The 17379-nt window shown below is 40.6% G+C and overlaps 1 protein-coding gene across 4 annotated transcripts in view; it reads left to right on the top strand.

Moving 5' to 3' along the window:
- Positions 1-17379, top strand: part of CRADD (CASP2 and RIPK1 domain containing adaptor with death domain) — a 221315-nt gene that overhangs the window by 103252 nt on the left and 100684 nt on the right. For 2 of the 4 annotated variants that reach the window (XM_057486511.1, XM_036891147.2), the window contains one exon: positions 5029-5154. The exons of the other annotated variants lie outside the window; for them this stretch is intronic. In XM_057486511.1, the coding sequence (XP_057342494.1) occupies positions 5029-5154 (126 nt within the window). The remainder of the gene's footprint in view (positions 1-5028; positions 5155-17379) is intronic. 4 annotated transcript variants of the gene reach the window in all.

Here is a 17379-nt window from a genome sequence, read left to right as displayed (position 1 = left end):
AAACGTTCTCTTTACTTTTTTGGACTGCTGCATGGTTCTTACAGCTTGTAGCAGGTGGGGAAAGACAGGCTTACATTATGTATCCTAATTTACCATTTGTGAATCTTGATTGCTATTTGTTACTTAAATTTAATTTTTTTCCCTTAGAAATTTTAAGTAGACAACTGTTTGGAAGTATGGATTATACATAGGAAAGTTCTAGGGTTTTGGAACTATGAAAAGAAAATAAAAAGCATTGCCAGATGCACCAGTAGAACAGAAAGTGGCACTTAGGGGAGTTTTATGAATACTCTTTAGGATTTCCCTGTCTGCTTTTAGAAACTCCAGTGTCTTCCAATAACTCCAGCAAGTAGGGGGCCTGGTGCAAGAAGTGAGGAATCTCGCAATCTCTGGCTCAGATGTAGTTTGGTGGAGAAGTAACTGATGGTCTGGTGTTATTGGTAGAGGGACAGGCCATGAATGCTGAGACCTGAAACTCATGCTTCCTCAGCCTTTGGGGTAATGTGGTGATCAAATCTCAGCCATATATCTTGTATGACTGTGTATATTTGAAAAAAGTAACATGGCTAAGATGCTTCTTTTGCTTTTTTAACTAATGATTGTTTTCATGGAATGAGTAATGGTCTTGGGCATTTTGATATAGAAGGTTTTAATTATGGCCCAGTATTTGCATGATTAATCTAGTAGAATAGAGTTCTGTTACTACAAAAGTTGAAAGTAAATGGATCCATGCCAGTACATTATTAAGTATACCATTATTTATTTATCCATACTCCACCTTATTATAAAAAGATTTTGAGGAAATTTACACATTCATACACATCTACCACCACCACTACCACCACCACCACATAAAATAAATAGAACAAATTGGGCAAAAGGAAAATAAGGCCAGGAGAAAAATAACAAGATTGATGTGGTTAAAAGAGCAAAGAACATATAATATAAAACTCCACACAGGTGCTAGAACTAGGCTATAAATTTTGCTCTGGTTTTTCTAGTGGCCAAAACAAAACGGGAGAAAAATGATCAGCTGTAAGATTCATCACGATAATTATAATAAGCAGATTGGGATTTTCCTTTGAATTCATCTTGTGTTGAAAGGGGCATTTGATGTTTTCCTTTTGCTAGAAAGTAGCTTTGCATTGAGTAGAAGTCATAAAGACATAATTTTGGTAGAAATATTAATGAACAGACTGACAGAATGGAAGCAGTTAACAGGATTTCTAGTCTTACCTCTCTTTTCCTTGGTCCATGTTCTAATATTCTGGCACTATCCTTAGCACACAGAGAGGTCCAAGAAGACTGACCATTCTTTTTAGAAGCTGAAGATTCTATGTGAATGGGAAGCAGAATCTGATCATTTTATTGCAGGAAAGAAACCTTTTATCTTGAAGAATTTTTCTTTATTGTATACTTCAATGTATTTCCAACCCATGTACTAAATGGTGTCCCATAAATTCATTTTTTAAGTTGCTTGTTTGAAATTAAGAATATATTTTCCCAAAGAAATGATATGTCTATGACCTAATTTTAGACCTTGCTACAAACCCAACATTCAAAGAGGTTAAATCTGAATAAATACAGGTCTACAATTCTATTCAAAACCTTTGAGGCCAAATTTTTTTTTTCTAAGAAGGATAATATTGTGCATATACCAGTTATTACGTAGCACTGCAGTGTGGTTTGGAGCAGTATCCTATAATCAAATACATTAATACTTCTGCAGTGAAACTGATGAATATTCACACTCAGTGAAATAAATAAAAACTATAAATAGCCTCATGTCAGTTCAGGTCAGGTTTTTCACCGAATGAATTCAGGCCAAATGAGTTCAGGTCAGGTCAGGTTTTACCGCCGAATGAGTTATGAAAATCGTCTGATTTTCAGAGCATTTTGGATTTCAGATTAGTGGATCTCTATTATACTTTTTTTAAAAATAAAAAAGCCACTGGTATTATAAATCCTAACCACAATGTAATGTTATTTTATGGAAAAATATGTTGAATTCCAATTAGGGAAGCCAGTAAGCCATTACTCTATTGCAGCCCTGCAGCAAGTGTTTCCATCAGTCGGAGTCACCGACAGAAACGGCCTCCTTACAGCCTGGGACAGGGCTCTAGTCAGGCAGGTGCTGATGAAGGTGCGAGGCCCACGGCAGGGGACTGGTAAGAAGCAGGAGGACAGGGAGCAGCAGGGCAGCGGTAGGGGACTGTCTTTCCCTTCTCCTATTATTCATTTCTTTCTAGCCACCCCATTCCTCTTTCTCTTACCCTTTTCCTTCCCTTTTAATGTAAGGGTGGCAAGCTTGGCAGTGATATCAGGGAGGCATTTTCCCTCCCCTCTACTCCCACCCTTTCCCCAAAACTGCCTGTTAAGATACCAGTTGGTGCCAGAAGTAACATAGGTTTTAACAATAGTTAAACCTAGGTCTAAAGCTTGCCTCTGCTACCTTCTAGCTGTGTGACCTTAGGTGGTTTGCTCAACTCATAAAATGGGAAGAACCCCCCCCACCACCCCACCAAACCAAAAAATAGTATTTGCTTCCTAGGGTAGTTGAGAAAACTTTAGGTTCTGAAGTCAGTGTGATGTTATGTGAAAGTAGCTCACACAGAATGGGTATTCAGTAAATGGTAGTATCCTTCTGCCTTGTCTCCTCTCATTACCTTGGAATAACCTTTCTCTCCCTGAGCACTGGCTGAGAAGCAGGGAGCCGGAACCTGGGTGGAGATGCAGTGTATCTGTAAGCAGGGAGGGAAGAAGCTTTTCAGGTCACGAGTATGACAGCTGTGATGGAGAAGTAGTCTGCAAAGGAATGAAGGCCCCAGAGCGTGAGAGCATTTAGAGCCTGACAAAGGCATCCAGTGTCTCTCGAGAGCCTGGTCTTGGCTCGGTAAACTCTTGGACTTGGAAGTTCCTGGAAGGAAGACTCTGCAGGCTCTTCAGGGAGTTAGGCTGGAAACAGATATCTTTGGTTATTATCTGAAGCTCTTTGCAGCCATGAGCTTTGCAGATCATTGCCTTGTGGGCCAGGGCCTAACAGGAGAAGCAGTAAGACTTCTAAGAAGCCACTAGAAGTTGCACAGCTATTCTAGAGTTTTGACATGGGTCCTGTGTGTGATGCTCTAGCTCTTCATATTCATGGATTTTTTTCAATAATATTAGGTGCTTAGTGTATGCCAGACACTGTTTGGGGCTATAATGGTTAATGGCATAGATAAGATTCCTATTGTCATAGAAACAGATGAAGGTACTAGTTAGAAAACAGTAAGATGCAGGTGGGTGGGTAAGGGTTCCATGAGATGGTGAAGTCGGGGAGGGTCTGTCTGAGGAGGTGACATTGAAGCTGAGAGCCAGGGGATGGATGGGGGTTAGCTGCACCAGGAGGGCCAGCAAGTCCAAAGGGCCTAAGATGGGGAAGAGCTTGGTGTGTCCTAGGATCTGTCAGAAGCCATGTTGTTGGAGATTTGTGAGCAAAGGGGAGAAGACCAGGGGTTGGAGGGAAAGGTAGGCTGGGGCCAGACCTTGCTGAGCCTTGACAGGAGTATGGATTTCATTCAAAGAACAAGAAGCCCCAGAAGGTTTTTAAGCAGGGGGAAGACATGGTTTGCATAATGTCCACTTTGCCTCTCAAGTGGGTGTCATGCAAGTATTAAAAAATTGGCAGGGTGCTAGGCCCTGTTAGTAGTAGTTCATGTTTCCTTTGTTTTTACTCAGATATAAATACTGTAATTTTAAGTCACCTGTCCCTCTTTATTTTTTAGATTTTTCTCTTCAAATCCAGTTAACTGTCATCATTAATTTAGCCTTTTGGTGAGAGAGAATGCATGAGCAGTGACTTCTGTAATATTGAAGAATTCTCCTCTTACCTATATTTTGCTTCCTACTATGGATTTTGTCTGTCTTCCAACATACCCATCCTTTGCTGCCAGCATTGACATGCTTTCTCCTTCAGTCCTTTCTGTTTTCCTCCATTGGTTTTAAATTTTTTGTGCTCATCTATTTTTTTCATAACCTTTGGGGCATTCCCTCTTGGCCATGCTGATTTCCTTTAGAGAACTTGGGTCAACATGACAAACCTAACACAGCTCCTGGTACATTAGGTAGTCAGTAAAGTTTTGTTATATGAATGAATAAACAACAAGATCTGCAGGGCTTTTGTGATGAACACGAAGATGAAGATGTCATGTTTATGTCCTTAAGCAGACTGTCATCTAATCAGGGCCACTTCAGGACCTGAAGTCAGGGTTCAGCACAGACCCTGCTAAAGGGAGGTAAGTGTAATGTGGAAAGGAACTTTGAGAGTATAAATTTGACATCTGACCCTCAGATCCAGCCTCTGTTTTGGCTTTTTAATTAGGTGATTATTTAGGGAGAGAAGTATAGTTGTTATCATTATGGGCAACTGAATCAGGATTTTATTCACTTTAAGAAAAAGGGAAATGTTAGAGCTCGCAGCAAAGGATATGGGCCAGGTGACAGCTCAGGCATTCCTAGCTCACAGCTCACTATCAATGGGCTGAGACTGACACAACCCCTCACGTGGTGCTGGTTGTTAGCAGGTCTGCCTTGCTTCCCACTTGGGCTCCACCATGAGCTTCTATGTCCCCACCCCGTGGAGGCCTGCGTACCCCAGAGCAAACAATCCTAGAGATCAGGGCATAAGCCAGAATGTCTTTTACAGCTCAGCCTTCAAAGTCACTGTCCTGTGTCATTTCAGTAATATCCTTTGGGTTATACAGGTCACTTTGGGTGGGGTGGGAGGGCTGCGCGGGGGTGTGACTGAGGAGCAGGGATTTCTGGGTCATTGTGCAGGCTGGCTCTCACAAAAGGACTAATATGTTTTGAAACAAATCATTTTTTAAGGTTTAACATTTTAAAGTGAAAAACTTAGATTCTTTGACCCACAATTTAACAGTAAGGTTTTTTGTTTGTTTGTTTTTGTTTTTTTATGTATACCCATATCTAGTTGCTTTTCTCAGTTTCCACTGATAATGGAATATTTTTGTGTTTGCATAAAAACTAAAGTTACTGGTAATCTGGTACAGATTAAACCCAGAAGGTCTATCCAAAAAGCCACAGCTTCTGAGCACCTGACAGCCATACACAGAACACAGCCACCTGACTCCGAAGAAGGCAGTGAAGAAGCAGAAAGTAGCAGAGCTTTACCTTCTGAGGGTGGAGGTCGAGAGGCAGACAGGTAACTGCCGCAGTGTGTTTGAGGAACACCGGGCGGCCTCTCTACTTGTCAAGTGCCGGCCATGAAACAGTGACTGTTTTCCAGGGTCCTTCCCCCCAGACTCCAGAGGAGGGCAAAGCCGGGCTTCTGCTGAGGTTTTCAAGTAGCGTTCCAAGTACAGCCAGCACTGAGGACTGGGGATGGTGACCCTCTACTCACCTATAAGGTGCAGACGCTTCGGGTCTACTTCCTGTTTAGGCTTGCTAAGGATGTCAGCCATGTTCATCTTAAAGGCAAGGATTTCAGGCTGTCATAGTCATCACTGAGGAATGTAGATATCTTATTTTGCCGACTACAGAGATCACATCTGTTAAGTCCTCAGGAGATATAGACTGGTCAAGTGAACACTGTGTGTTCAGGCTGTGAGAGCCCAAGACCCCTGTGGATTAGTGGGTTAGCAGACATGAGGCATCTGGACACATACTTGTAGAACGGGCTGTAACTTTTACTTACCTTTGATAAAGGATATACTCCAACCAGTTAGGACGAAGACTGTGTGTAAAATGGATACAGCTCCTGAGTGTTGTCTTATGTCTCACAAAGGAGTGGTGGGCTTATGAAGCCACACGTCAGAGGAGTCCCTCATCTCTTCAGTGCAGGCTTTTATCTCCTTCCAGTTTGGAGGATCCTTCATCAGCGTCCCAGCTTCATCCTATTCCCCAATGGCAGTGAAGGCCTAGGGCAGAGTTGGCGTAAGCTGCTTGTTCCGGGGACTTTCCTGTTTATTGCTGTATCCTTAGCATCTAGAACAGGGCATGATATGTAGCAGATGCTCCATAAATATTTTTTGAATGAGGAAAGGCAAAGTCTTCCCCCAAATAGGCAGCCTTTGTGTATAGGAGTAGAGGAAGGAGGAGCAATCCAAAGATGAAAAGGGTACAATGGGAAAAAGCCGATGAGAACATGCCATAAGGGCATAAAACCTTTATCTCCTGGTTTGCCAGATATCCAGGAAACTTACGAGTGGTGAGGACAGATAGCTTCCTTGCTTCATCCGTACTGGTGTGCCTCCTCCCTCCCCTCGGCACACCTGCATGGGGGAAGCCTTAAGCGCCCCCTGGAGGTTGAACACATCACTGACAAGTAATTTAAACTGGGGAAGTTTAATTTCTGCCAGTCAGTACATTTGTTTACTTTATTACCATTGTCATGGAAGAAAGAAATTTTCATCCAAGGGATGAGCGAATTATATGCTTTTAATCATCACTATCCAACCATTTTGTTGCAGAATTTGCTACATGTTATATATTTCCCCATCCTCTTAATAAAATATTTGGAATATCATCTAATGTCTTCCTATTATTTCAGGATCATTTTGGAAATACCATGCTGTAATACAATGCTGTGGTTAGAGTTTGCTCCAGGTGGAGTTTTTCCATTACACTGAAGACTATATATCGTATTTTTTGAATTCTCATGCCTGTGTTTCGGTTTTGCTGTCTTCTCCTCTCTGGTAGGCTATCACTGTTCACTTTCTGATGCTGCCCACATGCCTGCCCCAAGCGTTCCTAGTCCCCACCAGTATATTCCCTGTGGTTATATGTAGGGAAGTAGACGACTGAGTTTATTAGGTTTGTCTAAAATACAAGAGGACTTAAATGTGGGGACTTTGTATATCTGAGTCTCCTTTTCCATTTTCCCCCACTCTCATTCTTCTCAGCAGTGTTCTAGAAAGTTGGACTCAACAGAAATGTGGTTTCTGGGTAAGTGAGGTGCTAATGACTTGCAGTTTTTCTGTTCCAAATTTTTAAAGTAATAGGATATCACTGCTAAAATGTGCTGGTTTGTGGGACCACTTTTCTTAGCCCTTTTCTCATGAGAGCTTAAGAAGGAGAAAACAACAATAGAATGTTGTTCATCCAGTCTGTCTATTTCTGCAGGAGAAGGATAGGAAGGAGTAGGAAGGGAAGGGAGGAGAAAATGTACAGGGAGTGTCATGTTCTAGTAGACAGTTTTGAAAGAGTGCTCAGGCTTTGGAGTGGAAAAATGGGAGTGTAGAGGGTCAAGTAGGGAGCCGGGAGGCCAGTGAAGTGAAGAGGCATTGACATTTGTCTAAGTAAAGGATAATGGTGATTTGGACAGGTGCAGAAGTGGTGCAGATAGTAAAGGGTGGTTAGATTCAGAGTATGTAATCGAGGGAGAGCCCATAGGGTCAGCTGTTGGGCTTGAGCAAATAATATGGCACATTACTCCTATTATTAGAGATTAGTAATGTGTGTTCACACCCTACATTTGTTTTTGCTAAGGAATTAAGTGTATCAGTTAATCCTCATTGCTTCTATTATTACCATGGTTGGATTTGCTCCAGAAAGTACATTACCAAATCCAGATCGAAAGCCACTTCCTACGGTGGGGGCAAACAGTCCAAATGTTTGAGATTAGAATCTAGATTCTGGTTCTAAAAATTTATCAGAACATATGTTTAGCTCTAAAGGCAAGATTTCCCCCCCTTGCAATTCCTATTATATTATTTTTCAAAGGTAATTTGTGGGTTTGTTTAGAAGCTCCACAATTTTTGAGGAAATAAACACAAGTCTCCAAATTATTGACTAAATATTTCTCATAGGGTACTAAGAAATGTAACTTAAAATTTGGTTCATTTCTTTCAGTAAAATTTTTGTAGTTCTTTGTGGTTCATGGCAGCTTTGAATAAAATAAAGATCACCTCAGTGTTTCAGAGTTTTAGATGCAGGGGAAGGTTTTACCTTTGGCATTCAAATTGTTTGGTTTGTAATTAGTTTGATTTCAATGAACATCTTATTAATTTTAGATTTCATAGATTTTTAACTGATACCACTTTATAACACTTTTTTGCAAAGACTTCATTAAGATCCTAAGGGTACACAGTTCAGTTCAAAGTATCTCATCTTACTTTCTTATAAGAAAGAAAAGTAATAAACCCTTGAGGCTTGGACTGTTCACAGTTAACTCTTATGAAATCAACTGAGTTTTTATAATCATTTTATAGCCATTATTTGTTTTGCTTTTGCAGTACCTGATTTCTGAGCTATCCTTACAGATTCTTAGGAATTCAAAAGCTAAGAAATATTCTACTAAGAATTTGAAATACCAAGGCATTTAATTTTGTGGGAGTCTAGAGTGTTAATTACTTTAAAAATTTTGAGGACCAGCAAAATGGAGAAGTGTGTTTTATTACTCAACATGCTATGTTATAAATATGTTTACTTTTATTGCACACGATGTAACCAGCATGGAAAAATACACAGAAATAATAACTGTTGATACAGTCCTGCCTAGGAGGGAGTGGGGGAGATGACACAAGAGAAAAAGTCTGTTACCAATTATGATAAAATTTTTACCGTTGAAAAGAGTTATATAGATGAATGAATAATAATAAAACCTTCACCTAGCCTTACTGAAAATTTACAAATTTCTTCTATCTCTCTTTGCTTAAGTACTTGATAAAGGAAAAAAATTCCTGTTGGGTTCTTTGGATGAAAAACTAATTCCATTATTTTGCTCTTTGAAGCTCTTCATCTTTCATTTTAGTCACCAGAGAATGCTGTTTGGCTATTTTGAAATGATTTCTGTTTCCAAAGCTTGCACTTTGCCTGCTGAGCACCTTTTCCCCATCTCGTTCTTTCTTCATTTCCTTTGCCCCACTGCTCCCTTTATTCCCACCTCTTTTGCTATAGCCAAGAAAGGAACTTGTTAAACTACAACAGTATCTTTTATGAACTGACTGAAAAAAAAATCCTTCTGGTATGATTCATTCACAAGCACCCTGATCCCAGAAAAACAAGCAACAGGAAATAAAGGAAAACACACAGCTCAACTCCAAACGACGGACAGACGTGGCCAAAGGAAAACACGAGAACAACAAAGGCCGTTCACTTGATTGCCAGGAATGGAAATTTTTGATAGTATACTCTTTTCAAAATAAAACGACCTGGAGCTCGACTGCCTTGTTGGTTATGCCTGTCCATGTCTGAGGAGAGGCAGCTACCCTTGCTGGTTTTCAAGGTCAGTCTGCTTAATTGTACATGTAATAGACTAATCGAGCCCAAGAGAAGTGGAGAATAGTAGTCACTTGTTGATCTGGAGGACCCCAAGGTAAAAGCAGCCCAAGGGTATGGGGAGGATGTTCAGGTGAAATGGAAAGAAGATGGAAAAAAGGATAAGGAGAAGTACAGAAATGTTGGCCGAAAATTTATAGTTAGGAGAAAACTGGTACCTTATTAGTCTGTTATTAACTAATTATAAAGGAATTTTCTCTGATATTCATGTTCCCTATGGAGTCACTCCTTCCTTCTTAGCTCCTAAGATTTCCTGATTTCCTTCCCCTTTTCCCATCTCCTTTGTTTTCTCTCTTCCTTCTTTTCTTACTCCTGATCCTCCTTTCTTTGATTGTTTTTTTTTTTCTTAACTTAATGTGGTGCCATGGTGAAGACAAAGATGATTAAGAAGTCTAGCTTGGTTGACCACAAATCCACACACAAATAACAGTAATATAAAGCAGTCTACAAAAATACTACTAGAGTAGCAGAAAACAAAGTTCCGTGGGGCTTCAGAGAAAAATGACTTCATCTGCTTGTGGAGCCTAAGAATCAGACATGCTTTTTTACATTCATTTGTTCATTCATTCATTACAACTCCTCTTTCCCCCAATATGCCAGGCATTCTACCAGGAACTGAAGGGACAGTAATAATGGTGACAGTGCAGGTACGGTCACTGCCTCCGAGGAGCTTATGTGCTAATACAGAGACAGGAAACAAGCATGTAATAGTAAATAGTTGCAAATTGTGAAAAGGGCTGGGAAGGAAACAACTAGTTAGTCTTGCAGTGGAAGAGAGCAAAACGGGCAGGCTAGGAAGGCTATTTCAGGAGACATCTGAAGGCTGAGAGGAAGCCAGTCTTGGGCAGATTTAAGAGAAGAGTGTCCTGGTCAGAGGGAGCAGTTGAGTGCAAAGACTCTGAGGGGCAGAGGGGGTCGCTCTGCAGACCTGGCAGGAGTTGAGCACGGTGGAAGTGTATAAGACAAGACTCGAGAGGGAGGGGGGCCTGGAACCATACCACTTGGGTTTGGAGGTGCAGTGAGAAACCATTGAAAGGGAGTTTCTTGCTGGGATTATTATTATTTTTTAAGTCTCATCTGTTTGATATATGGAGACTACATTTCAGGGGCCAGAGTGAAAGCATGGAAATCACAGTGAAATCTGTAAACTGTAGGAGAAAAACTGGGTTATTGGGAAGTTATGGGATTAGAAAGAGTGTCATTAACATGGTGATATTTATCTCAACTTTTGAGAATGGTTGGAACTTTGACAAATAGGGATTTAGAGAAGAGGGAATTTCTGTAGAGGAAGGACGATCAAGGTATGGAGGGTGTGGGGCCTTAGGTGAGTGTGGAAAAGGGTCCACCTATGTAGTGTGACTGGAGGCGAGAGTGTAAGGGGAGGAAAGTGTGCCTTTCTGCCTTATAATGGAAGACCTTGAGTATTAGGTCACACGTTTTGGAGTTTGGCTAATGTATCTAGCAGGCTGTTTATTTTATTTAGGCATGCTTTATTTACTCTGAGAAATCTTCATAGATCTTGCTTTTGTTTTATAGAAAAATTAACCAGGTTAGCAGCTCCCATTGTCCGATTTTAGAAAATAAATCATCTGAGATGTTAGACTCTTCATATAATTCACCCTACCTTACAGTCACTGGCATTTAATATCTCACCACTCACAATGTACCACCAGGGCCTAGATATGTGGCGCTGGCTCCCTAGTAGAGACTAACATTTAAGGGTACATGTCATTGGTTTATTTGTTCATTCATATGGTGAGCATCCACTGAACCCAGCATTGTTGTAGGTACTGTTTATCCTGGGTGACTGTGAGGGGCTCTCTACTCTCCATGCACCTTGCTGTTTTCTACCCATTTCACCCAGTGGTAAGCAGCTTTCACTACAGTAGGGAAGTCCTCCCCATGGGAGTGACTGATTTGGGCTGAAACCTAAGTGATGATCAAGGGGATATTGTTTCAAACAGGTGGGCTTCCAATGCAAGGGCTCTGAGGTAGGCGTGAGCATAGAGCATGTGAGACAGGGACAGAAGGCCACCGTGGTGGGGGCCAATGAATGAGGTGAGCAGTGGTGGGAGATGAGACTGGATAGTCAGCAGTGTTCTCAGCCCTGGCTTTACCTTGCAGTCCTCCGGCTGGCTCAGGACATACCCCAGACCAGTTAAATCAGAATCCTACATGGTTCAGGCATCATCATTTTTTAAAAGCTCCCTAGGTGACTGTAAGGTGGTTTGGATTTATTCTGATTGTACTGGGAAGCTTTCAGAGGGGAGTGATAGAATGAAATTGCTGTTTATTACATCATCACTTTGAGGCATAGTGTGAAGGCCAGGCCTGAGGAGGGAGGTAAAGGGTGTCATCAGGAAGACCAGTTAGGGGTTCTAATAGTGGTCTGGGCAAGAGGTGATGGTGGCTTAAACTAAGTGGCAATGGAGGTGACTCTGGAAATGGGGAGTGAGGCTGGGAGAGAAATCAAGGGTGACTGCCAGTACTGGGCCTCAACTCCATTGTCGGTGGAGTGGCCACTACTTGAGTTAGGGATGGGTCTGGTGTGTAGGAGAGGGGAGTGGCGTCAGCTGGCCTGGACTGTCATCCCCTTCCCAGTATCTCTGAAAGACTCAAACTGTTTCCGCAAGGCACAGCTCGCATAACATGCCGTGACTTTCTACATACCTGTTAGAACACTATTAGGTATGGACTTTCATATTTTCAGTAAAATTCACTGTGTTGGTCAAATTGGTCTTAAAAGCCTAGTTTTATTTTGTTACAAGTAGGATTAGAGAGAGAATTCTCCATAGTTTTCCTAATATTAATTCTTTATTACTCAGTATGCTTTGGAATCGATTACTTGCTGATTTTCAGGAAAATTCCTTCATGCTTTTATATAAAGGAGGGGCAAATAAATACTGTGAATTCAGAAAAGTGTGGTGTTCGTGGAAGATGAGCTTTGCTTTCCTTCCATCTTCTGTGCCTTGTTTCCTCTCAACAGTAAAGGAAACACTGCTTTATTGCAGTAAAAGCTTAAAGCAAAGATCCAGTTCAGCAGAAAGCAAACACCCAAAACGTTTAAGATAAATTTGAAAAGGTTAATAACTTGAAACCCTTCTTTAAGCTCAAGAAAGGATTCATTGTCTTTAAAGTGATGGTCTGCCTCTTCTGGGTCCATCAGGACACATTCTGAATGAAGATAACCTGCAGATGTGGGATCATTTGCAACTGTTACCCTCTGGGTTGTGGCTGCCAAGTGATTAATCAATTACTGCCACCATTTCTGGGGTGCAGCTGAGAGCAATAAAGAATCCAAAGGCTTGTTCATTGTTCTTAAGGGGTTCACAGTCTATTAGAGAAATGTGCCTGACTTGACTCTCTTGAAGTAATCAACAACTACATTAGACTTAACAGAGTGAAATTGTCTTTCCAGAGAAAGGAGATGTCGGCTGGGAAGAGTCATGAGGTCAGTAACGGGCCTAATGGGCCATGGGGCCCGGCTCTCAGATGTTTGGTTGAGTCAAGGTGGAAGTTGAGCTGGACTGTAAGTGATATGTAGACCTTTATTTAGTGTTATGTGTTAATATTTGACATTTTACTTATTTTGATCTGCTAACTTATGCACAAGTTACAAATGCTGAAGTTCTCCTTTCTACTTCTGTCCCCAGTCCCTCGGTTCCCCTGTCCAGAGGCAGGGCTGTGACTCATTTCTTACAGTCACTTTCAGATAAAACTTTTGAATTGATGAAATATTTTCATTTTTAAATGTGTCCCTTCCCACGTGCTAAAATAGGAAAAAAAACATGCAAGCTACAACAAACCAAAACAAAAAGCAAGCCAACAAATAACCTTCCTGTTGGGAGGCCACAGGTCTAATTTATTGGTAGTGAACTATATATATGTGAGTAAGATTTACTCTCCCTGCGATGTTAGGTTCCGCACCAACTGGAGTATCAGTAGCTGGAAGGAAAGTGAGCAATATGAACGCTCACCTGCCTGGAGAATGGTAATAATACTACCTGGAATGCTATGCTGTGCTGGAACTTGCCCCGATTTGCTCTCATCTCCCCAACTCTGCAAAGTGGGCCTTTTCCTCCTTTTACAGATGAGGAAGCTGAGATTCAGGCCAAATAGGACGTAGCAGGTGCTGACTTCTAAACTGGACCTTTTCCTGTGCCACCGTGTTGCCCCTCTGGATTGGAAAGTCTTGCAACTGTATTTCTGGAATCACCACTGTCATATTTTTCCCCATGGCTTTAAGTTCTGAGACACTGATGTGAACTTGTGGTGACCCAAGTGAAAAAAAATGAGCAGAAGCTTTCTCCCCCTCTCTCTAAAAACAAAACAAAACCTCTGCTGACAGGAACAGGGCCAATGTGCAGCTCAGTTACAGAGGGCTGTAAGTCAAGGCAGTGAATTTATTCAAGTGTGTTTAAATTGCCTCTCACATTTTGAGTTTTTGAACCTGAAATGAAGAGTTCCATGAATAATAAATATATACTTCTGATTCTAATTAGCATTTTGGATTCAAGTATAGAAAGTCTTTTTATTTTTTCTTTTTGTCCAGCACCTCCTTTGAAAAAAGATCTTTGTGCATTTTTAAAGGGAAAAAATTTAAATTTGACCATCGTTTTCTTCTTTCTTTTTTGCACAAGCAATATTTTTATTCATGTACCATTGTGTAAGTATGGTCTCAGGCTGTGCTTATAATGCCCAGACTGTAGCAGAAGGGGCTCCAGGCTCCCCCTGCACCCCAGCATCTCAGTGGTGACCCATGTATCAGTATAATGTCAGGGTAGTGAATTATAACCCAAGGCTGGGAAGAGAGTTCCTATTTAGCAGATATTTGACAGGCCATTTTTATTTGTTTTGGGGAGGCTGAGTAGGTCTGGTCAAAGAACATGGACTCTGAGTTTGAATCCTAGATCTTCCACTTACTAGATAGGGGACCTTGGGCAAGTTAGGCCCACAAAATGAGGAATAGTATAGAATGTCTACCTCAAAGCTCTAAATGAATTAAATGCACATAAAGCACTTGAACCGGTGCTTAGCCCAAGGTAAACATACTCTTGGCTATTGTTACTATTTGTCTTAGTCACCATTTTCTAGTTTCTTTTCCCTACTTTCTTCATGCCTTGAGTATGAAGGCAATGTCTGTGGATTCCATCTGGAACGCTGAGGGAGAGAGTGAAAGAATAGCAGAATCACTGGCTCCGAAACCATCAAGATGTACACTGGTGTCCTGCCATTTATTGTGGCCTTCTTATTCAATGAGAGAAAAAAATAAACCCTATTTCTTTAAGTTGCTGTCATTCCTACAGCCCAGAAGCAGAAAATATCACCTGTTCAGGGAATTTTAAGTAGTTTGGTATGGCTCGTGGGCAGATTGTGAGGGGCCTTCTAGGATTGAGAGGTGACCCTGGAGCTATTTGCAGGACCCATATTTTGAAGGGTCTTGTAAGCCACATTATGGATTTAGGACCTTTTTCCTGTTGAGTTATTTTAACCAGGGGATATGATCAGGTTTTGGCTTAAGAAAGATCATCCTGGCTGCTCTGTGAACAATGAGTTGCAGGTGACAAGGTGGGAAGCAGGGAGATTGAAGACTATTATGGAAACCCCAGTGAATGGTGATCTCAGCGATCATGACAATGGGGAGGGAGGGAAGAGAATTCCAGAAAGGTTTAGGGATAGAAGTACACAGGGCCTGATGTAGGGGAACGAGGAGAAGGAGGACTTGAGTAACTGAGAGTCTCTGGCTTGTGTAAGTGGTCGATTGGTGGTGGTCTTACTTGACAAGGGGCATATGCAGGAGGTGTTTCTTAGTCTTTTTCTTATTTTCATATTTTAATAAAGTCATCTCAGAGTTTCGAATATCACATTTCTTCATGCTCTTTCCATGCTTTTCCCCCCCTTTTTTCTTTCTTTTTAATTTTTCAAGGTCGGAGGGTTTAAGAGTCTCAACTGATCAGGAAATTCACCCTCCTGCTAGGAAAGAGTCAGTGGTATTCTTAGAACAATTTTCTTCCTAATTGTGTACTTCTTTGCAGTATTTACTAATTATTATTATTGTCTACAGGCATTGGAATGGAAATTATTATAATATGATAAAAATTCATTTATCTTTCCTAATAATTTTTAAATGCAATTTGGTGAGGAAATTATCTTTATGGATAGACTTCCTATGAATGTAGTAAAGAGGAGGATAAATAGTTCATATAAATGCATTCATCTGATTTTGAATTATTTGGGAAAGAAACACACATGGCGAAATAAACTTCAGAGACCAATTAATTTCTCCAATCCAGAAGTTGAGAAATTGAGATACAGCTGAATGAATATTTTAAATCTTGAGCATGGTTATAAACTGGAAATGTAAGATGTAGTCAACTCAGAAAGCAAAAAAGGCTAAATATTTTGTTTTGGTATCATTAATATACAATCACATGAGCAACATTGTGATTATTAGATTGTCCCCATTATTAAGACCCCACCACATACCCCATTACAGTCACTGTCCATCAGCGTAGTAAGATGCTATAGAGTCACTACTTGTCTTTTCTGTGCTATACTGCATTCCCTGTGCCTGCCCCCCATATTGGGTGTGCTAATTATAATACCCTTTAATCCCCTTTTCCCTCCCTTCCATCTACCTCCCCAGTCCCTTTCCCTTTGGTAACTGTTACTTCATTCTTGTTTTCTGTGAGTCGGCTGCTGTTTTGTTCCTTCAGTTTTTGCTTTGTTCTTATGCTCCACAGATGAGTGAAATCATTTGGTACTTGTCTTTCTCCACCTGGCTTATTTCACTGAGCATAATACCCTCTAGCTCCATCCATGTTGTTGCAAATGGTAGGATTTGTTTTCTTCTTATGGCTGAATAATATTCCATTGTATATATGTACCATGTATTCTTTATCCATTCATCTACTGATGGACACTTAGGTTGCTTCCATTTCTTGGCTATTGTAAATAGTGCTGTGATAAACATAGGGGTGCATATGTATTTTTGAAACTGGGATCCTGAATTCTTAGGGTAAATTCCTAGGAGTGGAATTCTTGGGTCAAATGGCATTTTCTATTTTTAGTATTTTGAGAAACTTCCATACTGCTTTCCACAATGGTTGAACTAATTTACATTCCCACCAGCAGTGTAGGAGGGTTCCCCTTTCTCCACACCCTTGCCAACATTTGTTGTTGTTTGTTTTGGATGTTGGCTATCCTAACTGGTGTGAAGTGGTATCTCATTGTGGTTTTAATTTGCATTTCCTGATGATAAGTGATGTGGAGCATCTTTTCACGTGCCTGTTGGGCACCTGAATTTCTTCTTTGGCGAAGTGTCTGTTCAGATCCTCTGCCCATTTTTTAATTGGCTTATTTGCTTTTTGTTTGTTGAAGCATGTGAGCTCTTTATATATTTTGGATGTCAACCCCTTATTGGATATGTGATTTATGAATATATTCTCCCATACTTACTGTAGGATATCTTTTTGTTCTATTGATGGTGTCCTTTGCTGTACAGAAGCTTTTCAGCTTTATATAGTCCCACGTGTTCATTTTTGCTTTTGTTTCCCTTGCCCGGGGAGATATGTTCATGAAGAAGTCGCTCATGTTTATGTCCAAGAGATTTTTGCCAATGTTCTTTTTGGTGAGAATACTTTGGTTGTACTGTTAGCAAATGAAATTTCAGTTATATAATACAGTATTATCAAGTGTAATCAGCAAGTTATACATTGTTATACATTATATACTTAGACCTAATTCATCTTCCAGCTGAAAGTTTCTGCCTGATTACCAACCTCTGCCCCCATTCCTCCCACCCCCAAGTCCCTGGCAACCACCATTCCATTCTCTGTGACTTTGACTTCTTTTTTAGATTCCACATATATATGTGATACCATGCAATATATCTGTCTCATTTATTTAGCATAATGCCCTTCATCCATGTTGCACATGGCAGGATTTCCTCCTTCTTAAAGGCTGAATAATATTCATATGTATTCATATTCATGTATGTGAATATATATATCAGATTTTATGTATCCATTCATCTCTCAACAGATACTTAGGTTTTTTCCATACCTTTAGTATTGTGAATAATTCTGCAGTGAATCTGGGAGT

Source organism: Manis pentadactyla, chromosome 10, assembly GCF_030020395.1.
Source record: "Manis pentadactyla isolate mManPen7 chromosome 10, mManPen7.hap1, whole genome shotgun sequence".
Taxonomy (NCBI): domain Eukaryota; kingdom Metazoa; phylum Chordata; class Mammalia; order Pholidota; family Manidae; genus Manis; species Manis pentadactyla.
This window is presented reverse-complemented; position numbering and strand designations above follow the sequence as displayed.